We start from the raw sequence: 27,929 nt of genomic DNA on the forward strand, positions 1-27,929 counted from the left end.
ATCGCAAAACAAACATGGATATGTCCCTTCTCCGCGCAGCGGACGCGGCGGCGGTCTTGTTGCTGCCCCCTCCGCATCAGACAGGACCCCATCGTCCCAGCCCTCTGCTTCGTCCTACCAATCCCACCCTCACAGCCAAGACCCGTCGTTGGTCTTCTATGACCAGGTGGATAGTGAGGACGACTTTACCATGTTTAGCGAACCCGTGACGACGGCCAATGGGTGGACTGAGGGCTGCATGTGCCCCGAATTGATGCAAAGACGCCCTTCGGAGATGTTGGGTTATGCATACAGGCAATATTAGTTTGCATAAACTCAAGGTGGCTTTTGTTCGTCGGCAGTAAAACCCTGCCCTGGTTATATATATCTATGATTTTTCACTTAAAGCACTTTACGATGTCGTCTAAAGGCTTATACACTCTTTCATAAATGCACTAGTAGTAATACGCTCTTTTCTAAATCATGATGTTCCCCAAACATACTATGGGCCTCTTTCGGGGTCCTTCCGTGACTGTAAAGGACTTGCTTTCCTCGGCATAGAGGGGCATGAACGCGCCCACTATCCAAATCATGTTGCTTGAAATGAATTCCAAACACTATGAATCCTCACTAATGATCAACATATAAATGTCTATCTGCGTACAGGCCATGGAGTCCTGCATACACCTCTCACCAATTTACAGTGCTTGTCCTCCATCATGATGTTCGTACTACTTGGGAATGTTGTATGCATATTGTATTTGTATTGTACTGCCTCTAATCATTGATCTAATCATTGTTTTCAGACAGCAGTGTGAAGTATTGTCTCACTATGTCAAGCCTCGATCTCACTTTGTCATGTCTGATGCAGCCTCTGTACTCTGTACTACCACGTCAAGCCCCTACCATGCCGTGTCAAGCTTCAGTCAGGCTAGGTCAAGCACTATTCATACCACGACAAGTTCTCCCCAACATTTTCGCAGCCTCCGTACTAATGTAATCCTCCACACTTACCTATGCCGCGTCAAGGGCCTCAAGGCCCACTTGCATGCCGCTGGAGCCCCTCGGCCTAGTGTACCGCAGTGAAATGACTTTGGAACGCGTACGCGTACTGATGATGTGCCGCGCAGCATCACGGCTTGTAAATTCAAGCGGAAGTTGAGCACGCCTGCCTGCCGCGGTCATGACGCATCTGTGACTCGGCACTGACGATTACAAATATTTTGGTCCAGGAGTTTCCTTATTTGGTGTCTCGATCCTGGAAGCGATTTTTTATTTTGTATTCAACGGTAAAGGACGACGTCTCCGTCCGCTATTTGCCTGATCTCATATACCATCTCTGGGAAAGCTGGAACATAGATTCATGTGTACCTGGAAGCTATTCAGTTGGAATACTCATCAATCTACGTTATCTTCCAACTCGCACTCACCTGTCGTGCATTTCGCGATCTAGCACAGAATGTTCTTTATTCTCACCTGAGAAATTCGTGGCCTTCTCTCATCCAGACCTACCGAGCTCCATCATACACCTGAACTGTTCCGCCCATTGGACCTAACTCCCTGCATACTCTTCCTTCCTTGCGTGTGCCCAAAAACCAGCACAGCTCTTTCCAAAGCTACGATCTCTCGCATAGGATGATTATTCTCTCACCTGTATCCCAGTCCTCAAACTCCTCTTACCCACAGTCGAGATCCTCGTCCTCGACTCATTTCGCAAAGCCATCGTCCCTGCCCTCTCTACCTCCCTCAAAGCTATTGAGATAAGGGCGACCTCTTCACGACCAACAAAGATCTTGAGTGGCTCCTCAAATGCGCTACGGCAGTGTTCGTTACAGCTACTTCACGGTGGCGCAAACGTCACTGCCTTTCTCGATATATCTGCTTTGACTGACGGAGAAATCATATGTCATATATCAAGTTCCGAGTTCGGCTCCATCGTTGTCGTCTGCATCTCACAATACTTGCGTTCTGTCAAAGAATACAGGAGTGGTCGTAGAAAAGCCCGCCGCTCTGCTTTGAAACAAGAGTCCATTGTGGCTGCCTATGCTGTTCATTTGGATCGTGAGCAGGCGTGGCCCTGTGATGTTGTTCTTCGCTGTTTGGAGGATTATTACACAGGCTCCTAGTGGTCTGGACCTCCAACGTGCGCTGTTTGCTCCAAGCTTGCTGAAGTTGTTGACCTTTCAGATGATCCTGCGAGCTACAATTTGGACCTCCTGCGTATCTCTAATCCATTTATTATTTGACATTGCATTGTTGAGAGTATGTCGGCAAGCTTTTCATTCCACAACGACGCGATCGATGGTCTGGTGTTGGACAAGACTGGAGTCCAGTTTATTTTCAGGGGGATTCAACTTATATCTATCGAGGCGAGCCAAGGCAGCATCAGTGTCGAAAGGCGGAAGATTGGAACCTGAAACGAGCTTGTGTAGAAGATTCATGCGGTCAATTACAGTCCACACTTCAAGTAACGTGATATTTTACTGATGCGGCTTGAGATAGCCATATCAACGATCCACGGTTATGATGACTTTGCCAGAGGCATAGAGCTGTACGCAAAACAGTTGTATTGATATTATAATTCACCATAGCTCTCAGTTGTGCCAGACGACTCGACTCGAGCAGAGCAGAGCGTTAATTATGTAAGTTTTGGTCTGTTGCTTCCAGGATTTTGCTTATTCGGAACCTTTGGATTGCACAGGGATACTTTGTTAATTACTTGCTTCACTCAAAAATATAACGATAGCTAATACGCAATACTTGCACATTTACCCTCCCACTCCTGCCAATGCTTCACCACACCCTCCACGATAAAATGTGCCACATCCCTTCTTGAAACCGTCCAACTGCTCTCTAGATCCCCTTCTTTCACTCTGTACGCCTCGCTTCCTTCGCCTTTTACGTCCGCGCGACACACTCCGTCAGTTAACAGCGCGGGTCGGATGATGACGATACTCTTAAGTTCTCCAATATTTGGGACACGGCTTGTCCAACCAACACCGAGAATCTCATCACCTGCGCTATCTCTTGCATCCCACTCCCGCCCAGCGCTGTGAGCTATGACCTCCTCCATTCCGCGTTTGTCTTTGTGCGGTACGGATATGAAGTAGCGATAGAGTGGTTTGAGAGGGAGGGGAAGTGATTTGTGGGAGGCCTGCGTGAGGCCTGCAGATGAGACTGCTATTATCTTTGGGTGTGGTGATGGGAGAGTTTCGAGGACGTTAATGAGAGATTGGGTGATGAGGTTTGGTGGGGTCATGGTGAAGCCTTTTGTTAATGAGAACTGGGGTATTCCCCCTGATAATCAGGTATATGGATGAGTAAGATGTCGACTAGCTTGGAATGGGTTAGACATACCAACTGTGAAGATGAGAAAGTCGACTGGTCTGGTGTCGTCTACCTGAGCCTCGGACCATGCCCGGCGAATATCGTCCTTCACGAGTGCATCGCCTTGGATGAGGCGGGCTTTACCTTCCTTGATGTAGTTTTGGATTGTATCATCTTGGTCGAAGACTTGTGGTGATCGCAGGAGGAATGTAACAGTCGCGCCGAGAGCTGTTGGCGGGATGTCAGAACATGTGAGCGTCAGGAAAAAGGGGGTCATTTTACCAAGGAGCCGAACAGCAGAGTAGTAGCCTATATTTCGTGAACCTCCGATAACGAGGACTTTAGAATTTTCCATAAAGTTTGGTTGGTGCAGCGGATGAGGATGTTGAGTCGAGGATAATCGATAATGACTAGCCTAGTACTAGTACCCCCCTTTTAAGTATCTTCGTAGGGACTGCGCACTCGGGGGAACATTCTGGGCTGCGAGCCCCTCGGCCTAGTGTACCGCAGTGAAATGCCTTTGGAACGCGTACGCGTACTGGTGATGTACCGCGCAGCATCACGCCTTGTGAATTCAACCGGGGGCACTCGATTGCGGGCCTGCCTGCCGCGGTCATGACGCATCTACACCTGTGACTCCCACATAACGACAGTAATTATAGGCGATAACACATGGGTATCGCACCTATAAGACAAGGGGGTTACAGCGTCCCAGAGCCTCCTTCAATATTGTTTGAATAAAGAGTGACTTGTACTGTACAGCCAGGGTGTAGGTAGTATATACTAAGTACCGCCGGCATTTCGGCAATGACGTGACGTGGTCCCGGCGCCGTGCTAGTAATATCTGGCCCTTCGTGCTCGCTGTGTCGCACGATGAGCTCGCGTATCTCATGATGGTGTGGATGGATTGACAGCGCGTTTTCGACGAACAGTGCAAAACTAATGATTGTGATACGTAAATTAGTCATAAAGCTATCTACTCCTCATAAACCTCATGGTCAAGACGCAAGAAATCATCGGCGACGCGGAGGACGTCTTGCAGGCTCTTCGATGCTTCCTCTTCCACCTCCTCTGCCTGCTCCTCATCATCAAGGTCATCTGGGGTATCTGGGTCTACTGTAGATGGTCTATTAAAAGGTATGTGTTCGGCAAGCAGTCGCGATGGGACCTGCGCGTTCGGTGTGCTGCAGCTTTCCCCAAGACTTGTATTAGTACTTACACCTGGGACTATTGTCCCGCTGAAACCAGGAAGCTTCGATATCTCATGGAGCCGCCTCAGGTGGCGCGAATTGAATCGTCCTCGAGCGTTTCGATGTATGGCAATTTGATGGGCAATGGCTGGACTGGTCACCTTCAACTGATCCTCGCACGTCCGCAAATACTTGTCTTCATCTCGGATGTAAGTTACTAGACGCCGTACCTCCACATTCAAGCGCTGAATTTCCTCCCGCGCCCGACACATCTTGAAGTACAAGTCCATCACACTGCGAGCAGCAGCCGATGACCAAGGCCGTTGAGAGACGTCCGCACGTGTGTCGCGTAGGAGGTCAAAGTCGGCGAGAAACGCATACTCCACGACCTCTTCCCACTTCAGCGTTTGGCGGGGAGGGTGCATTGCTTCTGCGATGGTATTGTATGTGTTGAGGGCAGTTTTGATGGCGACAGAGCGTGTCTGTAATGCTTTGGCGATGTGTTTACGTAGTTTGTAGCCTATGGTAACATTAGAATCAGCAGTTGCAAGCAAGACAACACCTATACAACCTACCTGTACCTGCCCGGTTCATCTTTGATAGTTCAAATATACGTGCTACGACCAAACCTTCGAGTCGATCCAGTGCACGCTGGTACTTCCTCTGAGCAACGAGCCTCCCCACCCTCTGCCAATCTGCATCTGCAGGAGTCCAGCGCGTCACGATCTCGAGCTCACACTCGAGCGCTTGAATGAGCTTCAAATTCCTCTCGTGGTCCTCGACAGCATGACGCCGTGCGGTTTCGGCCTTGCGGGTATGTTGCATCTGGACGTCATACGATGTAACATCCTCGTGAGAATACACCTGGAAGGCTGCCATTGCAGCTTTGAGAGCCTCCCTGAGTGAATGAAGTGTTAGTGAACAGAATCCCGATATACCTTGGGAGCCACACTCACTCGCTTGCAGTTAAATTTACCAGCCTTTGCCAGTACTCCATCTGGAGGGTTTCATTTTCAGGCTCTCGCGTTAGACCTTGAAGGTAGACCTTTTCCTCTTCTATCCAGCACTCGAAAATACTCTCGTCCGTGAGTCCTAGGTCTTGCATGAGCCTCGGTAGAGTTGCATTGCCATCATTCAAGATGTCCAGTGCTTGCTTGTAGTTCCCATGCAAAAAATTCGCTAACACCATGATTATGTCAGCTAGCATTGGATCAAGGTATTAGCCATGCTTACAAAGATGAGCGTAGACCTCGAAGTCGTCAGTGTGCTTGAAATAAGAGTCGATGGCTTGTTGCCGATGGAACACGCTTGCATAGCGCAGCGCAGATGCCAGAGAATTTGATTTTGAGAATGTCCTTTCACAGGTTTCGAGATCCTCGAGGCCTAGACCCTTGATGTACGTTGTAAGCGAAAACAACTGGCACAAGCGCCTGTGGGCATGTCCGTGGAAGGCGCCAACCAGGCAGGTGTGTTGAAGTGAGCGTGCGAGTGGTCCAAGGGAGCTCTGGTCGAGTGTCGTTTTGAACTGACAACCAATATCATACCCACCGCCCAGATTTTTCCCAAATACGTCCATCAACTTCGACACGACAGCCAACGGGTACTTCGCGCTATTTAGACCCTTGTCAGTGCAATGATTGAGAACAAAAGATAGTACTTACAGCTCACCGCTTTGTACCATGTCTGCAATAAGTAGAGAAAACCCGTGGCGGCAGACAGCCACGAATACACCTGTTTCATCATATATCCCCCAAGCCTTCTTCGTCTTGGCGTCGTCCATGTTTTTCCATCGTCCGGCGCAAGCATTTTCGGCGGCTGTATCCTCCTCATCACCCGCAATAGCAGTTTGTGCCGAGTCCCGAGAATACTGGTCTACAAATGCGCGAGGTAAGTAACGATCACTTGTGAATTGTTGGCCCATAGGAACTTCAGATGAGGGAGCGACACAGTCATTGGCATCATGATCCAGAGATCTCCGAAGGACTCGCTTTAAGGAGTCGTTACCGTCCATAGCATACAGCAGCCTGAATGTTAGTTCCTCTTCATCCTTGAGTTCATACATACATGCAGGACACGCATGCTTAAGGTGCCAGTTGGGTGAGTTGCAGTTGAAGCGATTCGGCTACGAGGGCTGCCACGGAGCGTCGAATTTGAAGGAATAAGTCGAATGCGATGGAAAATTGACGGGATAGATGTCTATGAAATTCCACCTGCACATGATCAGCACAATAACTAGAGAATTTGAAACAGTTACCCCTTGCAAGTCGCACACAGTTTTCACAAAAGCCTGGATAGACAAGTGAGGACTCCTGAGATGCGCTACACGATATAAGTCAAGTGCTTCTGTGGTTATGCCTACAGTTGGTGATATAGGCGAGCACGGCATTACACCTTGACGCACCAGTGCAGAGCTGATGGTGGCGTCTGTTGGTAAGATTTGAAGGGTCGCTTTCTCAGCGTCTACAATGAGCATGCCGTTATTGATATCAAAAGTAAGCAAACGACAACAGATCACTCACAGAAGACGTCAATCACGCTGATTGACCATTCACCACAGTCCCGCGCCGAGTTCCTTTCCAATCTCTCAGAAAAACTCTTGAACTCCTCCTTGGATTTTGCGAGACTCCAGGCAAGGTAAGCGTCGGTCATCACAGGCATCTGCTCTGTAAATGCCTGGTTCCTGCGGAGGACGCGGTCACGACGAGTGCGGTTATCCACGCGTCGAACACGATTGTTTCTGCTCATAAAGGTATGTCGCACAGTATCAGCGGTCAACACACACTAACACTCACATTTTCCAGAAGTCTCCTAACACCTCTCTTGCAAGGTCAGTGAACTCGCCGCCAGCATGACTGATAGCGAGCGGTTCGGTCCCATTCCAGATATCGCCAAAGCTCATATCATCACAGTCATCCTGCCAGACCTCTATGGTGGTGTTATTCTCTCTCAGTGCTTCGAGAGCACAACGCTCGTCCAAGCCCATGGCTATACAACAGGTTTATATATATATATATAACATATTGGATTAATAAAAAATACCTTGTAGACGTGCTTGCCGCCGCTCGTTAGAAGTTGCTGCTTGCTGAACCAACCGTGTGTGTTTGAGCACTTTGGATACGCCATTGACTGGCAACCCATTCTTGTTCCTAGATGCCCCAATGTGCCGAATTGATCGCAGAGAGAGATTAGTGCGGACTCGCTGGCGTACACTACGCGCCATTCAGATGTATCTTACATTTGTACTAGTACCATAGATCAAGTCTTATCGATTTTCCACGTGACTGATACTCTGTAGCACTCCGACCAAGTCCTTGGTGAGATCGCTACTACGATGTTGACACCATCTAGCTGGGGTGATCATATCCAGGACTTGCGCAATTTGTTGCAAGGGATGTCACTATCAGGTGGGTGTTTTACTCGTTCAAAACCTAACATGTTCACACTCTTAATAGATTTATCATTCGACACCGTCACTTGGAGCCGTAAGACAACTGAAGAGTCCATCACACTGTCCAAATCATCGCTCCCGCAATCTACGCCTGCCAAAAAACCATCGCCCACTCTCCCTTCCACCTCAGCTCGCTTGCATCGCCCAAGTCACCCACCTTCTGCTGCTACATCATCCCACCCCCAGTCGCAAACTGTCACCCAGACACCGTGCCAAGTCACAGTTCCAATACCTAGTGAGATCCATCTCCCACGAGGCGGTGAGACACCTGAGAGGTTCTGGGTTATAATAGTCGGGCAGGAAGTTGGTGTATTTTACCGCTGGTAAGTGTCTGGGTAGTTGTGGGCTTGTGTTGGCTAAATTTTGAAGCTATCGTTAGGTCCGACGTTGCTGAATGAACGAATTTCGTTAGTGGTAACGTCCAGAAAAGATACCCGTCGTTTCAGGAAGCATTATCAGCATATATGGTCAAATATGACGAAGGTAGGGTTCGAGCAGTTCCACTGCCAGGTGGCGCCTTCTGGCCATCCCCTCCAGAGTCCTCGCCCAACCCTCCTTCACCCACACTCTCTGTAGACTCATCTGTGAGCTCAGACTCGTATGAGCTATGGTCGCAGGTTGAGGACTTGATGGAGACGATGAGCCAACTGTAATAATTGCTACATAGTTTTGATTGTGTGCCGTACATACAAAGAAATGTATCTTGCCTTACTCCTTGTCACTGCAACTGCAACTGTCACTGCAACTGCAACTGTCACTGCAACTGCGACTGTGACTGCTACTGCGACTGCTACTGCGACTGCTGATGTGGGCGTAGGATTGAGTGCAGGCAGGGGCAAAGTTGTAGAAATCATTGATTCCATTTCGATTGACTTCTGGGGGTGGTATACTAGCTAGTCTGATTCCATTTCGATTGAGTGGACTTTCGAGAGGGGTATACTTGAACATATATTAACTCTGTGTCTACAGGTAGTGCGCAGTGAATAGTTGTGTGATGTACAACAGATTTACTGGCTAATGTAAGGTAGTGTGGTAGCCTGTGCACGTACTAAATGTGTCACATTTGACGAGCATCCCAAACAGCCGTCCGTTATCGTAAAATCTCTAAGTCACTTGCAACACTTTCTTTCAGCTTCGGTTCAAGAATGTATATCCGGTTCTGATCATTGAAGCGCTCTCCTTCTTCAAAAATTTCAAACACATTGTTTTTCACGATCCCGGACATCCGCACAATCTGTTCGCTATGCGTTCGCTATCTGTTCGCTATGCGTTCACTATCTGTTCGCTATATTTACTAAATGTTCGCTATGTGTTCGCTATTTAACATGTTCACCGTGTTGACCTAAAGGCTCCTAAGAACCATGACATTGCTAATCTAGTTACAACCTTCTAGTTACAACCTTGTATTTAGTTTCACCTCAAAGAATTTTACCTGTGAGATGACACAAACGAGCAAATCGTATAGTAAGATAGTGTCGCCCTTAAGCCGCTCCCTGCAACACAGACAAAGCGTGTGCACGACCTCATGAATACCCTCCAGGAGGACCCTCCCTTCTCCAACGTGTTGTGCGCATTCATCGAGGAATACAGTTGTGGCGCGCTCCCCCTTTATGCGAGCGCGCTCAAGTAAACTGTCGAATTCCTCATTCCACATGCTCTCTGATTCCCACTCCTTCCGCCATTGCCCGACGAGGTTCTCGAGTGTTTGCAGTGTGGGAGTGCCACAAGAACATGGTAGGTCGTTGTCCATGTCCATGGTGAGCACAGAATCATCAGCCTCGTAAGAGAAATCGTTGTTGTCCATGGTGAGTACAGAATCATCAGCCTCGTTAGGGAAATCGTCGAGTGGGGTGACCACAGAATCATTGGCCTCGGAAGAAAAATCTTTGAGTGGGGGGGAACTGATGGCAGCGACAGGCTGTTGTTCAGCGTCGTAAGGGAAATCGCAAGACTGCGTTGTTTTCCTGTCAATTATGTTAGTGAGTTGGAGCGAGTGGGCATAGGACTCACTTTTTCATGTTGTGGTAAATTTCCTGTAAGTAGAAAGCCTGATCTTCATAGTCCGACTGGGAAATTTTACGGGAAATGTTGAGTGGGGAGGAGCCAGTAGTAGGAATGGGTGAATGTTGCTCTGCGGGAGATAACCGATCTTCATAGTCCGACTGGGGATCATGGGAAATGTTGTTGCAATCGAGTGAGGGGGAACCAGTGTCAGGAATGGGTGAATTTTGCTCTGCGGGAGGTTGCGTCTGCATTTTCTTTGCCCTGTTGCTGAAAATTCCTCTAAGTAGTCGTAGATTTAATTGAAGAGCATAGACTTACCGAGCCACTCGAAGACGCGCTTTCGCGTTTTGGCTGTCTCGGATTCTGCAAGGCAAGGTAAGCAACATTCTCCGTGGCTGAAAACCTTCAACTTACCCTGGTTTAGCGAGCCAGCGCTCTGTGGCCAAGCACTGCCTCAAAGCAGGACTGCAGGACTTGTCCCGACGACCCTTTGATTTGAATTCCAATGTCAGATGAATCAACACAGGTGCGAGTATTTGAGCTTACCATGCTGCAAAATTGAAAGAAAGAGAGACAATCTCTGGTGAGATACCGCTGATCGATAATATATTTCTTGATAACATCATTGATCTGCGAGCAAAATTGAAGAGGGAAATGAGATGGTCGTTGTCTTGTGACGATCAGAAAAATATACGTTGTGACAGTATCTGTCATTGAAAGATATGAGGTTGCGGCGCTTGCGCGGATGTAGACTCGACTTGATTACTACATTTGGAAATGTTGTGGGTCCAAGGTTTGCGTTCAAGTTGTTTCACTCACTATCACCGTGCGTGTCTATGGGTGTCATGCAGCCACATCTTTACCAGGATACCTACTCACCTACTCTACTGCAGACATAAGATTCAAGACTGTTTGTCTTACCACAGTGAGTCCCACTCATCGCATTCTGTGCAACTCCGAGTTGGAGGGACTCATCATGATAGTATGTCGTTGTTTGATGCTCTCGTCGGCGACATGATTCGCCACATGAGATCTATAGTATGCCGGGTGCTTGGAAGTTTGACTCGAAGGAACAGGACAAGGTCATATTCACTGTACTTTGTGATTTTGTGAGTGACTTATTAATGCACTCCGTTCTCAATGCTTACCCGACCTACGGCAAATACCAGGTGTAACTCAGACTGGATTGAAAGGAACAGGATGAGGTCATGCACACCGTGTTTCGTCATATTGTGAGTGGCATTGAATGCATTGTTGACGAGTCTCAGTGCTGATATAACTTGAATTTACTTAAACCTCTAGTTGCATTTACAGCAGCTCAAACAGCAGCAGACAGGGACCTGAGACGTGCAGCAAAGGTAGGTATATATTATCATCATATCCTGCACTGCCTCATATGGCGTTAGCAGTTCCAGATCAATATCGACCTCAAGATCTTAACCCGATATCTGTTTATTTTAAAAATAAGCGAGGTGCTCTCAATGACACTGTAGCGACGCACACGACACGTCGTGCTTTTTTTTTTGCATCATCTGTACCATTTTTTTTGTATCATTCATACTGACCAACACATACTACAACCCCTCATCACAGCACCTGCAATGAGCTTTATCTATTCAGCTGATGACTTCGACATTAATGGTAATTTTGTCTCCACTGGACGCTTTCAGGATCTCCCGAACGAAGGCAATGGTCTTACTGGACATGTTCCCTCGTTCAACGAGATTGATTGGAACGACCCAGCACTCTACACCATGCCCCTGACAAGTGATGAGATAGCAGCTATCATGTCTAATACCAATAATTCACTCCCTAATCTCCCGCCTGGTCTCCCGCCCCCCACGTCTGATCCCCTATCGCGTCAGCTTTCTGAATCACGCTCCCCACTCCCTGATTTCCCGCCCCCCACTGTCTGATCCCCCATTGTGTCAGCCTTCTGAAGCACGCTCCCCGAGTCCTGAGAGGTCAAAGCCACTGCGCGAGGCCAATTCGTCCAGCTGGGCAGCACGGAACCCAACACGAAGCATTATCCGCCCTCGGACGCCACCACCTCGACTAACAGATGCACAAAAGGTATCTCGAAAGATCAAGAGGGACCAGAGGACTGAGAGAACGAAGCACTTACATAACGCAGTCGCTGAATACCTGGACGAACAGAAAACAAAGATTGAAGCACTCTCTCGGGCTCACCACGTTACACCCAAGCAAATCAACGACATCATCGGCAGTCAGACACATTATCGCACCACACGTAAGAGTCAATTGATCCACGCACTTATTCATGCCAAGGCAAAAGAGGTCAATGCAGGTAAGTCAATTTTTTTTGCTCAATAGTACCATGAAGCTTATCTTGCGTCAACTAGACCTACCCGCAGGCTCTCGATACTCAATGGCCGAACTGCACGAGATGGTTGTGACTGACCCCGACACAGAAAACCTGACACGGGAACAAAAGGAGGCTTACATTGCAGCTCTTGAGGAGCATCGCGAAAGAAAAGTCGTCGGTGTTCGGGCTCATAATCTGGCAGCTGCGCGAGATGTTGTAGCCACGACGGATAGGATCAGTCAAAGAGGTAAGTTCGAGTCTTGATGGGAATCAACTGAACTCATCTTTTTCTTTGAAGCTAGATGATCTACGAGTTCGGACAGGTGTCTATGGAACGCTCTTTGTCGTCCGCGGTCACATCAACGACACCATTCAAAGCGCGATGCACGGCACAGATAATTCTGAAGATTTTTGGGAGGATGTGTATGAGCATCCCATGGCTGACTTTCTTAGGCAATATGAACAATGGGCGTGCACCCAGAATCAAAGTAAGCCATTCATTTCATTATATATAGCTCAACTTATGCAATGTTCCGTAGATCTCAATGAACGTGACTCTTTGGGAGCTGTAAGAAAGCAAGTATGCAAGATGATCCTCCGGGGCCTAGGTGAGTGATGGCGTTGTTCTACATATGCCAACCCCGTCTAACATCATTTGCAGTTGCCGTGACAGGCAAAAAAGATATCGCGATGAATTACAGTAACTACGAAACATCTGTCGTCGAAACATACAGAGTGCAGGCTTGTGGGCTGGCCCCATGGTGTCAAGTTCGTTAACCCTTCGAATATTGGGACCGTCGGTGATATTCGCAAGCTCCGGGATGCTCTCAAGACACATACATGCTACTGGGCTGCTTTATCACCAGCAGAGGTCAAGACTCATGCGTCCGAGCTTGATACACGCCGTTCAGCCGGGGAAGCCGTTCGGAAGCCCCGAAAAAAACGTTCAGATGCTGGAGTCCCTCGGAAGCGTAAAGGTGGGCCTAGCGCAGGACGGGCAAACAAAGAGAATCATAGGCCATCGAAGAGAGGGAAGAAGAACCCTGCCCAGCCGCAGGAATGTCCCAAAAGCGCTGAATTTGTGGAGTCTTCTGACGAAGAAGGGGAGGCTGATGAGGAGTAGTGTAGCTTAGTTTACACGTTCATATGACTGATTTACGTATCGCAATCATCAGTTTTGCTTTGTTCGTCGAAACGCGCTGTCAATCCATCTACACCATCATGAGATACGCGAGCTCATCGTGCGACACAGCGAGCACGAAGGGTCAGATATTATTAGCACGGCGCCGGGACCACGTCACGTCATTGCCGAAATGCCGGCGGTACTTAGTATATACTACCTACACCCTGGCTGTACAGTACAAGTCACTCTTTATTCAAACAATATTGAAGGAGGCTCTGGGACGCTGTAACCCCCTTGTCTTATAGGTGCGATACCCATGTGTTATCGCCTATAATTACTGTCGTTATGTGGGAGTCACAGGTGCGCATCTAGGTGACGCGGCACTGACGTTTACATTTTGGTCCAGGAGTTTCCTTATTTGGAAATTTTGGACAGCACTTCGTTGCTTCACTCTTGACAACCATCTCTGGGAAAGCTGGAACGTTCATGTGTACCTGGCAGCTGTACATCCAGTTCATTAGAAACTTCTAACTGAACTTGAACAGCTGCCATGTTAGGCCTGGACTCGGATACTCATCAATCTACGTTATCTTCCAACTTGCACTCACCTGTACATTGTGCATTTCGCAATTTAGCACTGAATGTTCTTTATTCTCATCTGGGAAACTTGTGGCCTCTTATTCTCTCATCCAGACCTGCCCGGCCCCACGGCCATCGTATCCATACACCTGAACTATTCCGTCCATTGGTCCTCGCTTCCCGTGTACGCATCAATATTCTCTTCCAACCACAGTATAATAGCAGTGAGCAGTGCTCTTTCCAAACCTACGTTCCTTCGCATGGCACGATTGTTCTATCACCTGTATTTCTGTCCTCAAACTCCTCTTACCCACGCTCGAGATCTTCTCCATCTTCCTCGACGTATCTTCATTTGACAAATTCATCATCCCTGAACTGCTTACCTTCGCTCCCCGCCTCAAAGCTCTTGAGATCAAGGGCAGCATCTTCATAATCGACACAGGTCCCTCAGAAATTGAGTCGCTCCTCATCAGCTATCCTGATGGTCTCACAGAGCTTTCATTGCAATGCCACTGGTATGATGTCCGGAGCAGCGTGCTAAACGTCATTGCACTCTGGCCATCTCTCCCATCACTCACCTCAAAGCCAGGTCCCGACAGCATCCCTACCGTACCCTCCACATCCACCAGCCCTTTGCGAAACTCACGCACTTGCATATCCAATCCAAGAACACTTTGGAGCTTTTTATATCTTTCCTACGCGCCTTCCAAATCCTCAATCTCAATTCTTCCAATAATCATTCCATCACATCCTCCAACCTCAAAACAATACAATTCAATGCAGGACGTTGCAGCCCCGTCCACACCTGGTCCCAATTCGTCACCTCTCTCACCCACACAAACACAAAGTTCGAGCACATGATTATAGACGATAATTGTGGCTCTCGATACCTTCCACCCTCATCCGAATTTTACCCCCTGCTTGCGCACTCGAGTCTTGCAGACCTCAGCACCCTCATACTCTCTCCCGCCCGCATAACCTCCATCATACTCACTGACCCCGACATCCTCACCCTCACTCGTACATGCCCCCGTCTCCACATTCTTGACTTGGGGTCGCAAAATACTCCCGTGTCCTTGCATGATTTGAACGTCCTTGTCAGGCGCTGTCACGAGTTGTGCGAGGTCGCGCTCCGCGTAGATGCGCGAGTCGGTTCGCTCGGAGATAATAAGTATGCAGATGACGATGACGATGACCAAGGAGGTCTCCGACCTGACAGGTTCTTGATCAAACTGGATGTCGGGGACTCGCCTGTCGCGTACGTAGCTTCATTGTGCTCGTCGCGAGAATTGAGGCAGTTTATGCTAATCTCGCGGTTCCTGCATGCGATGGCGCCAAGGCTTAAGAGCGTCAAGGATGAGGTGTGGACCCATCCGCTTAATAATCCATGGCGGGTGGTTACTGCAATCGCAAAAACATAGCGCACGAGTCTCAAACTACACACTCGTGTTATGTAACAGCAGGCAGGACCGACCTTTTTGCCTCCTGCTCAGCATCATACTGCAAGATCATGGCAAGAATTTATGAGCTTTGCGCATCTAAGAATGAGAGTCGCCGATGGCAATCAAACGCTGAAGAGACGGATCCCGTGAAACCTGCTGTCTCGCTTGGATGAGTGCCGCCAAAGTTGGAGTGGAAGAGAAGATATAAATGATGGTTGTTCGTCTCGTAGGGTCCCGCTGCATGTAGAGGAAGCAACGTGAACTCAGCGGTAGGACGCCACCCGATGCGGTAGTCAGGGTTAACTCACTCCCAGCGAACTTAACCTATAGGACCAGCGATGCAACCCCAACGTTTCGCAAGGCACCAGCGATCTCCACAACTATAGCAGCTAGCATTTACAATGATGACTGGACCGTCTTCTGCCGCCTTTGGAGGTCAGAGAACAGCAGAGGAAGGATAAATCGGAAATATTCATATGGGCTGCGGATAAAGAAGATGGCATCGTCCATACCATGGTCAGGTGCTGAATTTATGTAGACTTGTCCTCAGTGGATACATCTAGCGCATTATGAAGGCCGAAGGTGAGTTGCCTGAACTCTTGCGCCAAGACTCCACCAGCGTCACCTGACGCAGACAGTTCATCGAGGGTGTGTAGAAGCGTTCCAATGGCAATGCATCCAGAATACTGCACGGCCTTGCTTCACAAGTTCCACAGCAGTGGTCAAATCACCATGCGGACATCGCACGAGAAGCATCCATAGCAAGGGATGAAGTTGCCTCCCTGCTGATGCAGGAATGTCAAGGTGGCCTGACATGCGATCTCCTAGATCATGAAGGTCGTCCCGCCGCTGGAATCTGGCTCGAAGGTTGTCAGCCAGGTTGGTGTCTTGTGCACGGGGCAGTACTACACGAACGACGCCGTTGACTGATGCGGAGCTAACGGCCGGCGGCATCCGACTCCAAATAAGGAGTTTAAGCGTCGGTAATCAGTGTGATAACTTGCTCAGATCCCACCCAAGTGAACGTGAACTTTTAGAAATGAGCAACCCTATCGATAATCACGTACAGTACGGAACTTCATATCATTGTTTAACGGTATTTTCACTGATTAGGCTATGTAGTGATCCATTCTCACCGGGGTCAGCGGTATCTAGGCTAGGACGCGATTTATCCTCACTTCGCATCTGCCCTGATTCCTTTGTTACAAAATATTCCTTGACTACACCCGCGTCTCTTCTTACCATCTTCCCCATTTCTTGAGTATGCACTTCGTTCGCTTCTTTTCGTATATTGCTTCTTGTCTTTCTGTTGCGCGTGCGTTCAGTGTAACTGTTGGGACACCCACTCAATGCGATCCTCTCAACATTTCATGGACTGGTAAGCACATGTCTAGTACATTTTATACGCTCTCGCTGAAACTTGTCGGGCTTGTCAGGTGGGCAAGCACCATTTGAGATACTCTTGACTCCCGTTCGTTAGCGCTATCGTCTCAAGCGCATCGATTGCGCGCTGATCTTTGTGCTTTCCAGTCTTGGGCAACGTATCAGAATTATTCTGTACCGTCATCAGCCTTCAGCAATGGCCAGGGCTCTTATTCAATACCGCAATTGTCGTTATCGACGGGAACATCGTTTCTACTCACTATGTCTGACGCCACCGGATTTGGTTCGGGTGGGACCACAAACGTGTCATTTGTTGGCAATCCGGTTGCAAATAACAACTGCAACACTACAGTTTTGTCAACTCCTTACATGTGGGAGTTGTCGCCACTCCCGCTGCTGCAATGCAGGTAAGTTTGGATCGCCTACTTTTTGCAACACTGACCTACCACTACTGCAGTCAATTTACTGTTGCGACTGGTAGTGGTGCAGTCCTGCCTGTCACTATTGTGGTCAGATCATCGGCAATTCTATCAAAACAATCTACTTATCTTGCCACAGCAACTTATTCCTGGCGGACAACCAGTCGTATTCAACTCGAATAGTTACACTTTTACCTCGGTTGTAGACGTTAACGCAGGAACGAACCTCCTGTATTTTGTCAGCGACTCCCAGGGCAGACAAGGTGGTGTTTCTGGGTTCGAGCAAGTCTCAGGGTCGAGTAATTCCTCGTGCCTAAGCGCCAACTCGCCGTCAACCACTGCAGGCATGTCGGCCACGTCCACGGCTTCACCGACATCTAGCTCAAGTCCAACAAGTAGTTCGTCAAGCAACAATGTTGCTCTTATCGCAGGCGCTGCGGGAGGCGGCGGCAGCGGGGGTCCTTATTGTATTGGTCGTCCTCGGCGTATGCTTGTGGCGTAAACGGAGAGCGTCTCGCTCTCCGGACGTTCAGTCTTCTATAACAAGCTATCCATATGGTAACTTCGCAGTTGGCGCCCCTCCCTCATCATTCAACCAGACACAACATTCGCCCAAGAGCTCCAACACAAACTCTCCTGTCTACGGGGATGCTCCAAGTTCGACTATGTCATCCGCTTACAACCGAATGTCTGAACCAATGTCACAACATTACCCATTGCAATACCCTGTTGGCTACCCTCCACCTATTCAACCTGGCAGCCAATCATCCCCTCTTAATACGTCTACCGGAAACTTCACAGTCAGCGATCGTCCCAATCAGACACTGCATTCACGCCAGCGCTCAAACGCAGACTTTGCTGTTTATGGAGACGCTCGAATATTAGATATGACACCCGTCGAACATATGGTTGCGGTGGCTCGACCAGCACCGCCATTACCACAGAAGACAAATCCTGCCTATCTTACTCCACCCGTCCAGCCCGGATCCCAATCAATCTCTACCTCCGCCGGCAACGTTGCCGTTAGCAACCCTCCCACACCCATCAATCAGACACAAATGTTCCGTCAGAGCCCTGACGCAGACAGCTTAGTTGTGTACGGAGCATCTGGAAGTCAATCTATGGTGTCAGCCAGCGCGCAAACAGCCTACCAACCTCCTATTCGAATCATAGTGCATACCGACGCTAATGATGTTATGCCAGGCGACAATGGTTTAATTGAACTTCCGCCGCAATATTCAGACCATTGGGGAGTCCGTGCCTCGTACTCTGAGTCTGCGTCATGACCTACGTTCCCACACTCTTGAGTCTTCGAACATGGGTATGCCAGTAGCGCGTTCGTTTGCACATGATTTTGTTTCGTTTGATTTCAATCATGAAGTACATGGGCATCGTGCTCCTACTTTGAATTGGGACAAGTGAAGCTCTGTGACGTGTTCTTTTCGAGCTCATAATGATATGTACTTAGTGAAGGACTAGGTCTCATTTTCAAGATATGATGCGTAGGATTGAATCTGCTAGAGGAGAGAGAAATACCAAAACTACATTCCATAGTACTATAAAATGTCATAAGACAGAGACAACATTGTAGGATAGATCTGGCGGCTTCAGGCTGGTTGGTTACTGGGAGTCTGAGATGTCACCGGTAGACTCGTGACCAGTGCGATGGAGCTCGATGGTCTTATCCACGTTGGAGCAGGGGCTGGCGGACTAAGTCTGGAGCAGAGCTGACAAGTGGTGATGATGATAGATGCTAGCTACGAACATGGTGAAACCTGGTCTACGTGCTGGCTAAGCTGTGGAAAGGGCCCTTGGTGCGTAGTAGCTCCTGCCCTTGGGACCCCTGGTCCAACGTCAGACAGGACACCACGATGTTTGAACATATCGAGAAGGCTGAGAGCACGGTTGTGGAGAGACAGGTGTCAACCAGCATGAGTAGTAGGGGAACAGAGGGCCAGCGCAGTTCAATGAGGCTCAACGGACTCATCCACTGGCAGGTCTGACAGGTCGCCTCGCTGCTGGAATCTGTCTCCAAGGCTGCCAGACGATGTGTGGGTGAACAATATGCAATTACACGAGGACGGTTATGCCACGAACGTGGCAGCGAGCAGACATGAGTGGAATGATGTGGTGAGGCCTGAGGCCAAGGCCCCGCATACGTTTATATGTCCATGGGTGATAACTGCTAGTCTGATTGCGCACCTAAACTTGAGAGGCCTGCGGTTAACATTCATGGGGGAGATGTGACAACTTCGAACTTGGCTCGGAGCAGACAGCAAAACCGGTCGATATTGTTGTCATGTCTTGACTGAAGATACGCCGTTGCATGCACATTTCAACTTCAACTTGAAGCTCTATCACCTGCTCGGGCGCCGCCGAGTCAGCGTCCGATTTTCCGGCGTATGTAAAGAAGAATTGAGATGTTCCGTTGAATTCCTCCCAGAACACCTGTTACTGTTTTGGCCGACATAAGTACGGTGAGACTTCTGAGTTTGATCAAAGTCCAATTGAAAGTCTCGTCGATCATCGACATCAACGACAGATTTACCGTATTGTGAGAACAACCATGTGGAAATTCACTGATGACGTACACGGTGTAACTTACACCCTTTCTTCGACTCACTTCGGCTCGTTGTGAGATACGAGCCTACACCAGCAACGACCGTCATCGTATCATCTGATTCACCGCCGAATTTTGGCCCATCAGTGCTGCTGTCACTCGAGGTATGCATGGTTGGAGTCTATGTCATATGAGTAGGAACTGACAAACTTCCTGTGCCTCCGGAATTCAGTTCATCCGGGCTGTAACATTCTCCCGCAACGCGTAGCATAGCGGACCGCGACAAACAGCTTCGCGTGCGATAAGTTGCAGCAATGCGACTCAAAATATTCGGGGATACTAGCAACATGACCCTGCCTCAAGACTCGGAGCGCGGTATAAATGCACTTGGGAGCGCTAAGAAGGGGAAAGCAACACTTGAGGCAGTGGATCCCAAGTTGCTGCAGTCAGACATGCTACCCATCAGTAGTCCTTCATCGTTTAGGCTCCCCAAACGTCGTGGACTGTCATGGGTCCTTTTTGTAACTTTCTCGGTTCTGTGCGTTCTGGTGTTACCAGTTAGGCACTCGAACATCTTCTCCCCGGCGTCTCATCTTGATTTCTCGGGGTTAGAACCAGCAGTAGATATGCTGGCAGGTATGGGCTTCACTGGAAACGGACGTACGAATGATGTCCTGTGGGATAAGTATAGTTTAATTATAAAAGGGCAGCGCGTTTTCATCCAGTGAGTACTCGATGAACACCCAAATCACATTTGATACATTTACGTTGTGCTCTCAGTTCAGGAGAGTTTCACACATTTCGACTGCCTGTACCTGGACTATGGCTTGATATCCTGCAGAAAGTGAAGGCTGCTGGATTTAACGCCATCAGTGTTTATTCCCACATGGCTCTGATCAATCCCTCTCCTGGCGTTGTCGACTTCAACGATTACCGCGCTTTGGAACCCCTTTACGAGGCTGCGAAACAGACTGGCATATGGATTGTTTTCCGTCCAGGTATGATCCTTTGTATTTTGAAGGGGTTAATGCTAATGAGGATCAGGGCCGTATATCAATGCGGAGACGACTGCAGGAGGTATTGCACACTGGGTAACATCAGAAGTTGCAGGCGAACTGCGGACGAACGCGACGGACTGGCACGCAGCTTGGCAGGACTACCTGCAAGGTGTCATTACTGAAACTGTTCCTTACCAAGTGACCCAAGGTGGACCGGTAATAGGCAAGCCGACCTTGATCATTTTCTACATCAACTTGTCTGATAGTCGCTTCATTCTCAGCAATCCAAATCGGTCAGTGGTTCTCACATTTAGCGTGCCCATATGATTGAATTGGACTTAATTGCGACATAAAGACAATGAATACCCCCAAGAACCAGCCACGCATGCAGAATACTTTCGCGAGCTGGAAACTGTTTATTGGAACTCTAGTATCGTTGTCCCGTTGACCACTAACGACCCGGGAGAAGATCAGGCGTGGATCAATGGAACGGTGAGCTGAATGATTTCCAGATGACTGTTATATTGAGTTCCACGACGTGTAGGGTGCCGTGGATATCTACGGGCAAGTTCATTCATGAGACGCTTGGGCTCGTGTTGACACGATTATTGTCCTCAAGTTTGGATTCCTACCCACAAAGGTTTGACTGTTCCCACCCAGATGTCTGGAACCCGGTTGTCACGAACTATTATAGCCATCATGAGTGTATGTGATTTATACTGGTACCTCTTAGTTCTGATACTAAGTCAGCATTCAGCTGTTAACCCTGGCCAACCTTGGTATTTCCCAGAGTTCCAGGGTGGTGCTTTCGATGCTTGGGGTCCAACGGCACCAGGTGAACTATTAGTCTACGCCTTGGTTACTCCTTCACATAAACTTCCTGTCAGGTTACGGTCAGTGCCGGATACTCACGGGAGCCAATTTCGAGAATGTTTTCAACCTCAATCTTTTGGCGTCCAACGCAAAACTAATAAACTACTACATGCTATACGGGCAAGCCTTTCATTCTTGTACTTGGTGTGAAGTTTAACACGCTTACAGAGGAACTTCATGGGGTGCTCTTCCTTTCCCCGGTGTATACAGTGAGGTTCTATCCCTCTAACAGTGAAACTGCTAGCTCATTGACTCACAGCTTCATACGATTATGGGAGTGCCATTGCAGAGAACAGGGAGCTGACTGTCAAATATCCAGAACTTAAGCGTCAGGGTCTCTTCTTGCGAAGCTCCCCAGATTTCTATAAGACAGACTGGGTTGGAAACAGTACTGGCGGCATGGTTTCCGTCTCCAATCCAGCTGCCTTTGTAACTCTGTTAAGGAACCCCGACTCGGCGGCGTCGTTCTACATCGCAAGACAAGAGAATTCCACAACAACGTGAGTTCATTATACTGTCACGTTGACCCGGGTGTTTACAATTCCGTTAGGGATGTAACCACTTTCAAGCTGAATGTCACTACTTCTGCTGGTAACTTTGAGGTCCCCCGTTTCGTATCCGGCATCACACTCGGGGGCAGACAATCAAAAATTATTGTCACCGATTATTCATTTGGCTCGTCATCGAAGGTTCTCTATTCCACAGCGCAGGTTCTTTTTGCTGGCCAGATTGGTGGGAGAGATGTACTGTTTCTCTACGGCGACCCTACATCTGAGTCAGAGGCTGCTCTGACGTTGAATGGTACACCTCGTATACAAGGGACAGGAGTCTCTTTGGTATCCTCTAATGGCGTCACTTCCGTCACTTTCCTTCCGGGAATTCAAGGACTCATCACGATTTGGGATTCCAGCGAGCAGCTTGTCCTCTATAGTGATGCCGACACCGCTGGAACTTTTTGGTCGCCCGAAATCTCTGCCAATGATTCCGTCGAGTTTGCCAACTATTGGCAGTTTGGCACGAATTCCTCCATCCTGGTTGGAGGTCCTTATTTAGTTCGCAACGCTACAATCACTGGATCGACGCTCGCCCTTCGTGGCGACTTAAATGACAGCGTTCGACTTACAGTCATCGCGCCAGATGATGTGAAGACCGTTACGTGGAACGGAATTCCTATCTCAGCTGATGTTGCTGCGGTCTCAAATTTGACCACCCAAGGAGGCTTTGTTGCACAACTAAAGCCCTCATCCACAGTGCTTGGCTTTGCTCCACCTGCGCTTACAAACTGGAGATATGCAGACAGTTTGCCAGAAATCCGCAGTGGATTCTCTGATGCCAACTGGACTCTTGCTAACCATACCACCACGAACATACCCTTCAAGCCTTACTACGGCGACGGGAGGGTTCTCTACGGCTGTGACTATGGATAGTCAGTCATCGGCTGATCTGCGTCCTTTACTATAGCTCATTGACTAACAGCTGCGAGAACATCGTGCTTTGGCGTGGGCACTTCAATGTCACGGAAAACACACAATCTGTCAATTTCTCCATCAATGGCGGCGAAGGTGGGTCTAAAGGATTAAAAGATGTCTGAATGCTGATTACGTCAATTAGCTTTCGCTGCCACTGTCTGGGTGAACGACGTGTTCTTGAACACATCCTACGGAAAGTAAATCATCAATCGATACGATCTGAGGGTGTTGCTGACCTCAGCTACATAGCTCCTACAAACAACCGAAATATTCTGGAAGAAACGGATGATGAGTTCCACTTCCCTCCAGGATCTTTACTTTACGGGCGAGAGAACGTCATTACTATCCTTCAGGCGGGTCCTCATGTTCTAGGACGTCGTTGCCACTGATGACAGATCTAGGATAATATGGGCCTCAATCAGTCGGGTCGTAAGCCACACGTTGAACTCAGACCGAGGCGATTCTGATGTTGATGACGATTTTAGCTGTTATTGATGAAGAGAAATCCCCTCGTGGTGTCCGTGGCTTCATGCTCAATACCGGAGAGTTCGGTGAATGGAAAGTTCAGGGTAAAATTGGCGGATACACCAAGTGTGTTTTCCTTTTTCTAGCACGACCACCTCGTCGGCTCATGACGACACAGTTATCTCGATAAGGTGCGCGGGGGTGCTGAATGAAGGAGGTCTCTACGGTGAACGCATGGGCTGGCACTTACCTGGGTTTGATACCTCTTCTTGGGCGCTGAGAGACCTCTCTGACGGTCTGCCCAACGCTACTGCCGGTGTTGGGTTCTTTGTTACGACGTTCAACTTAAGCATCCCAGATGGATTTGATGTTCCAATGTCCTTCACGTTTGATGACACCTTTCAGCCGTATCGGTCTCAGTTATACGTCAATGGATGGATGATGGGTAAGAGGGTGTCCAACCTTGGGTACGCCTGCTTCAATTTGTCATACGAACCAGACTGATAGCAAGGTACAGACCCCAGTATCAGTTCCCTGTCCAGCAAGGTATTCTGGACTACAATGGCATAAAGTACGACCCTTGATGTGACCGTGATATGATTACTGACTTCCGTATAGTACTGTTGCTGTCGCGCTGTGGGCTATGGAATCCGAAAGCTGTCACTCCAACTTTGCAGCTCACCATTGAAGGCGTTTACGAAGGTGGTGTCGGCGGTATTGAGACTAATAACCCTCCTTGGTCGCCTGAAGGACGGTCATAAGTCTGGAACCCTCGGATAAAACGTTACACTTTTATATTTACGATGTATCTTTTGTCGGTAAGACTAGCAATCTAGGCAAGAAATGAGGTCGTGCAGGTGCTTAGTCAACGTCGTCCACTCGTTCAAATACTCCGTGCTGACATGCACACCAAACTTGTTTTTTTTTCTTTCACTGCCAGGAACTTCGGACAAAAGGACTCGGAGTAGAGATACATAAAACTTTGAATACATAACAGGGTGCCTCTTGCTCTACTGGTCAAAATTACAAGAGGGTAAGCTAGGGTAAGTTGGATGGAGTGCACTATCTAAAATAATCGATGGCGGGTGGTGTCAAGTACTTTGTTGAAAATGGTGTCAGACGAAGAAGATAATTGATGTTGTCTTTCGGGGTTGTCTTACTTAACGTCCACCCATCTGGACTATCAACAAGAACAGTTGGACAATCTCCAATTTAAAATGTATCGTGAGTACGTATTATGCCGACACTGGCAGGACATGGATCGCTGACTGCAATCGCAAAAATATAGCGCACGAGTCTCAAACTACAAACTCATATGCATAAATTCGATCTAGAAAGAGATCATGACTTTCCGAGTCGTAAAGTCACTGCATGAACTAGTAGGAGCGGCGCGAACTCAAGCGCTAGGACACCAGATGCGTAAACCGCAGAAAATAAAATTCCCGAGTACTTCAAATACATGGTCAAAGATACTATCATAGCCCAGATCATGCGTAAGACGCCGAAGATCTTGTTTGATTCGATTTGATGATTAGAAGAGCCAGCATTATCTGTAAAAGACAAAGTGTGGATGACAATTCGGAGACCTCAGCTTGTGTAATAGCAAGCAGGACCGACATTTTTACCTCCTGCTCAGCATCATATTGCAAGATCAAGGGAAGAATTTATGGGCTTTGCGCATCTAAGAATGAGACTCGCCGATGGCAATGAAACGCTGAACAGATGGATCCCGTGAAACCTGCTGTCTCGCTTGGATCACAAGTTGAGTGGAAGAGAAGATGTAAAAGGGAGATAAATCATGATTGTTCGGCTCGCAGGGTCCCGCTGCGTGTGGAGGAAGCAGCGTGAACTCATCGGTAAGACACCACTAGATGTGGGAGTCAGGGTTAACTCACTCCCCGAGAGCTTGAACTATAGGACCAACGATGCAACCCCAAAGTTTCGCAAGGCACCAACGATCTTCACAACTATAGCGGCTAGCATTTACAATGATGACTGGCCGCCTTTTGGATGTCAGAGAACAGCAGGAAGGAGAAATCGGAAATATTCATATGGGCTGCGGATAAAGGAGATGGCATCATCCATAGTACGACCAGGTGCTGAATTTGTGGAGACTTGTCCTGAGCGGATACATTTAACACATTACGAAGGTGAGGTGCCTGAACTCTTGCGCCAAGACTCCACCAGTGTCACCTGACGCAGGAAGTTCATCGAGGGGTGTGTGGAAGCGTGCCAATGGAAATGTGTCCAGAATACTACACGGCCTTGCTTCACAAGTTCCACAGCAGTCGTTGAATCACCATGCGGACATTGCACGAGAAGCGTCCATAGCAAGGGATGAAGTTGCCTATGCGGTCTCCCAGATCAGGAAGGTCATCCCGCCGCTGGAATCTGGCTGGAAGGTTGTCAGCAAGGTTGGTGAAAGACGTGTATCGACCAGGATGACCAGGAGTGCAAAGCGCTAGTGTGCACGCTGCTCGGGGCACATTGATCACGCGATCACGAACGGCCAGGCTGATAGCCGGAACTGAATACAAAATCGCCAGCTAACGGCCGGCGTACGGTTTCCAAATAAGGAATTGTAAGCGTCCGAGTCGGTAATCAGTGTGGTAACTTGCTCAGATGCCAAGTGAACGCGAACTTTGAAAAATGAGCAGTCCTATCAGATATAATCATGCACATCACGAACAGTACGGAACTTCATATCATTGTTTAATGGTATTTTCACTGATTAGGCTATGTAGTAATCCATTCTCACTGGGGTCAGCGGTATCTAGGACGCAATTTCCCCTCACCTCGAGTCTGTCCTGATTCCTTTGTTTCAAAATATTCCTTGACTACACCTGCGTCTCTTCTCACCATCTTCCTCATTTCTTCAGTATGCACTTCGTTCGTGTATTGCTTCTTGTCTTTCTGTTGCGCGTGCGTTCAGTGTAACTGTTGGGACACCCACTCAATGCGATCCTCTCAACATTTCATGGACTGGTAAGCACATATCTAGTACATTTTATACGCTCCTGCTGAACTTTGTCGGGCTTGTCAGGTGGGCAAGCACCATTTGAGATACTCTTAACTCGTTCGTTAGCGCCATCGTCTCAAGTCCATCGATTGCGCGCTAATCTTTGTGCTTTCAAGTCTTGGGCAACGTGTAAGAATTATACTGTACGGCCATCAGCCTTCAGCAATGGCCAGGGCTCTTATTCAATATCGCAATTGACATTATCGACGGGAACATCGTTTCTACTCACTATGTCTGACGCCACCGGATTTGGTTCGGGTGGGACCACAAACGTGTCATTTGTTGGCAATCCGGTTGCAAATAACAACTGCAACACTACAGTTTTGTCAACTCCTTACATGTGGGAGTTGTCGCCACTCCCGCTGCTGCAATGCAGGTAAGTTTGGATCGCCTACTTTTTGCAACACTGACCTACCACTACTGCAGTCAATTTACTGTTGCGACTGGTAGTGGTGCAGTCCTGCCCATTACTATTGTGGTCAGATCATCGCCAATTCTATCAAACAATCTACTTATCTTGCCACAGCAACTTATTCCTGGCGGACAACCAGTCATATTCAATTCGAATAGCTACACTTTTACCTCGGTTGTAGACGTTAACGCAGGAACGAACCTCCTGTATTTTGTCAGCGACTCCCAGGGCAGACAAGGTGGTGTCTCTGGGTTCGAGCAAGTCTCAGGGTCGAGTAATTCCTCGTGCGCAAGCACGAACTCGCCGTCATCCACTGCAGGTATATCTGCCACAGCCACGTCTGCGTCCACGGCCACGGGTTCACCAACAGCTAGTTCAAGCAGTCCAAGTCCAACAAGTAGTTCGTCAAGCAGCAATGTTGCTCTTATCGCAGGCGCTGCGGGCGGCGGCGGGGTCCTTATTGTATTGGCCATCCTCGGCGTATGCTTGTGGCGTAAACGGAGAGCGTCTCGCTCTCCGGACGTTCAGTCTTCTATAACAAGCTATCCGCGTGATAACTTCGCAGTTGGCACCCCTTCCTCATCATTGAATCAGACACAACATTCGCGCAGAGCTCCAACGCAGACTCTCCTGTCTATGGGGATGCTCGAAGTTCGACTATATCATCCGCTTACAACCGAATGTCTGAACCAATGTCACCAAATTACCCATTGCAATCCCCTTCCCCTTTAAAGGTTCTGTATCATCCGCTTACAACCGAATGTCTGAACCAATGTCACCAAATTACCCATTGCAATCCCCTTCCCCTTTAAAGGTTCTGTATCATGCACTATGATAGATATCGTAAAACTGCATGCTCTTACGATATCCATCAAAATGCATGACATTTTCCAGAGGAAACACGGAACATTCC

General features: G+C 48.5%; 10 protein-coding genes across 10 annotated transcripts; 7 read left to right on the forward strand and 3 right to left on the reverse strand.

Annotated features, from left to right (window-relative positions):
- The first annotated feature begins 2,111 nt into the window (after positions 1–2,111).
- DFJ58DRAFT_778192 (uncharacterized protein) lies at positions 2,112–2,605 on the forward strand. The gene has a single exon (XM_041389603.1). It carries the CDS (start codon positions 2,167–2,169, stop codon positions 2,464–2,466), a length of 300 nt encoding a protein of 99 aa, XP_041245753.1. The 5' UTR covers positions 2,112–2,166; the 3' UTR covers positions 2,467–2,605.
- A 104-nt stretch (positions 2,606–2,709) lies between these two features.
- On the reverse strand, positions 2,710–4,057 carry DFJ58DRAFT_268492 (uncharacterized protein). The gene is made up of 3 exons (XM_041379566.1): positions 3,589–4,057; positions 3,337–3,534; positions 2,710–3,276 (listed from the first exon to the last, which is right to left on the reverse strand). Exons 1-3 carry the CDS (start codon positions 3,659–3,661, stop codon positions 2,726–2,728), a joined length of 822 nt encoding a protein of 273 aa, XP_041245754.1. The 5' UTR covers positions 3,662–4,057; the 3' UTR covers positions 2,710–2,725.
- Positions 4,058–4,282: 225 nt separating this feature from the next.
- On the reverse strand, positions 4,283–7,395 carry DFJ58DRAFT_873867 (uncharacterized protein; the record flags this gene model as incomplete). Its single annotated transcript, XM_041394382.1, has 8 exons — positions 4,283–5,016; positions 5,072–5,394; positions 5,453–5,675; positions 5,730–6,106; positions 6,158–6,618; positions 6,751–6,956; positions 7,016–7,233; positions 7,289–7,395. 8 exons carry the CDS (start codon positions 7,393–7,395, stop codon positions 4,283–4,285), a joined length of 2,649 nt encoding a protein of 882 aa, XP_041245755.1.
- Positions 7,396–7,827: 432 nt separating this feature from the next.
- On the forward strand, positions 7,828–8,597 carry DFJ58DRAFT_725906 (uncharacterized protein; the record flags this gene model as incomplete). Its single annotated transcript, XM_041385306.1, has 3 exons — positions 7,828–7,900; positions 7,949–8,267; positions 8,357–8,597. 3 exons carry the CDS (start codon positions 7,828–7,830, stop codon positions 8,595–8,597), a joined length of 633 nt encoding a protein of 210 aa, XP_041245756.1.
- A 752-nt stretch (positions 8,598–9,349) lies between these two features.
- Positions 9,350–9,682, reverse strand: DFJ58DRAFT_632119 (uncharacterized protein; the record flags this gene model as incomplete). The annotated part of the gene is made up of 1 exon (XM_041381218.1): positions 9,350–9,682. A coding segment is annotated over one exon (333 nt), but the record flags the coding sequence as incomplete, so codon positions are not given.
- Positions 9,683–12,291: 2,609 nt separating this feature from the next.
- On the forward strand, positions 12,292–13,469 carry DFJ58DRAFT_778195 (uncharacterized protein). Its single transcript, XM_041389604.1, has 5 exons — positions 12,292–12,521; positions 12,577–12,762; positions 12,814–12,882; positions 12,936–13,009; positions 13,044–13,469. Exons 1-5 carry the CDS (start codon positions 12,338–12,340, stop codon positions 13,395–13,397), a joined length of 867 nt encoding a protein of 288 aa, XP_041245758.1. The 5' UTR covers positions 12,292–12,337; the 3' UTR covers positions 13,398–13,469.
- Positions 13,470–14,733: 1,264 nt separating this feature from the next.
- Positions 14,734–15,758, forward strand: DFJ58DRAFT_268508 (uncharacterized protein). The gene is made up of 2 exons (XM_041379567.1): positions 14,734–15,687; positions 15,749–15,758. The coding sequence occupies exon 1, from the start codon at positions 14,834–14,836 to the stop codon at positions 15,395–15,397; it is 564 nt and encodes a 187-aa protein (XP_041245759.1). The 5' UTR covers positions 14,734–14,833; the 3' UTR covers positions 15,398–15,687; positions 15,749–15,758.
- A 923-nt stretch (positions 15,759–16,681) lies between these two features.
- On the forward strand, positions 16,682–18,506 carry DFJ58DRAFT_725910 (uncharacterized protein; the record flags this gene model as incomplete). Its single annotated transcript, XM_041385307.1, has 6 exons — positions 16,682–16,796; positions 16,855–16,889; positions 16,949–17,208; positions 17,259–17,310; positions 17,360–17,718; positions 17,768–18,506. The coding sequence occupies 6 exons, from the start codon at positions 16,682–16,684 to the stop codon at positions 18,504–18,506; spliced, it is 1,560 nt and encodes a 519-aa protein (XP_041245760.1).
- Positions 18,507–19,922: 1,416 nt separating this feature from the next.
- Positions 19,923–24,398, forward strand: DFJ58DRAFT_778206 (glycoside hydrolase family 35 protein). Its single transcript, XM_041389605.1, has 22 exons — positions 19,923–19,944; positions 20,013–20,205; positions 20,265–20,504; positions 20,561–20,778; positions 20,825–20,986; positions 21,134–21,270; positions 21,323–21,342; positions 21,398–21,483; positions 21,536–21,613; positions 21,666–21,771; positions 21,820–21,860; positions 21,911–22,151; positions 22,202–23,077; positions 23,128–23,213; positions 23,263–23,317; positions 23,362–23,473; positions 23,522–23,549; positions 23,606–23,711; positions 23,777–24,052; positions 24,103–24,156; positions 24,204–24,244; positions 24,276–24,398. Exons 2-22 carry the CDS (start codon positions 20,162–20,164, stop codon positions 24,344–24,346), a joined length of 3,078 nt encoding a protein of 1,025 aa, XP_041245761.1. The 5' UTR covers positions 19,923–19,944; positions 20,013–20,161; the 3' UTR covers positions 24,347–24,398.
- A 985-nt stretch (positions 24,399–25,383) lies between these two features.
- Positions 25,384–27,748, forward strand: DFJ58DRAFT_912872 (uncharacterized protein; the record flags this gene model as incomplete). The annotated part of the gene is made up of 6 exons (XM_041395294.1): positions 25,384–25,735; positions 25,788–26,049; positions 26,518–26,570; positions 26,629–26,980; positions 27,031–27,082; positions 27,131–27,748. 6 exons carry the CDS (start codon positions 25,384–25,386, stop codon positions 27,746–27,748), a joined length of 1,689 nt encoding a protein of 562 aa, XP_041245762.1.
- Positions 27,749–27,929: the final 181 nt, after the last annotated feature.

This window comes from Suillus subalutaceus, assembly GCF_016647625.1.
Source record: "Suillus subalutaceus strain FC151 chromosome Unknown DFJ58scaffold_31, whole genome shotgun sequence".
Classification (NCBI taxonomy): Eukaryota; Fungi; Basidiomycota; class Agaricomycetes; order Boletales; family Suillaceae; genus Suillus; species Suillus subalutaceus.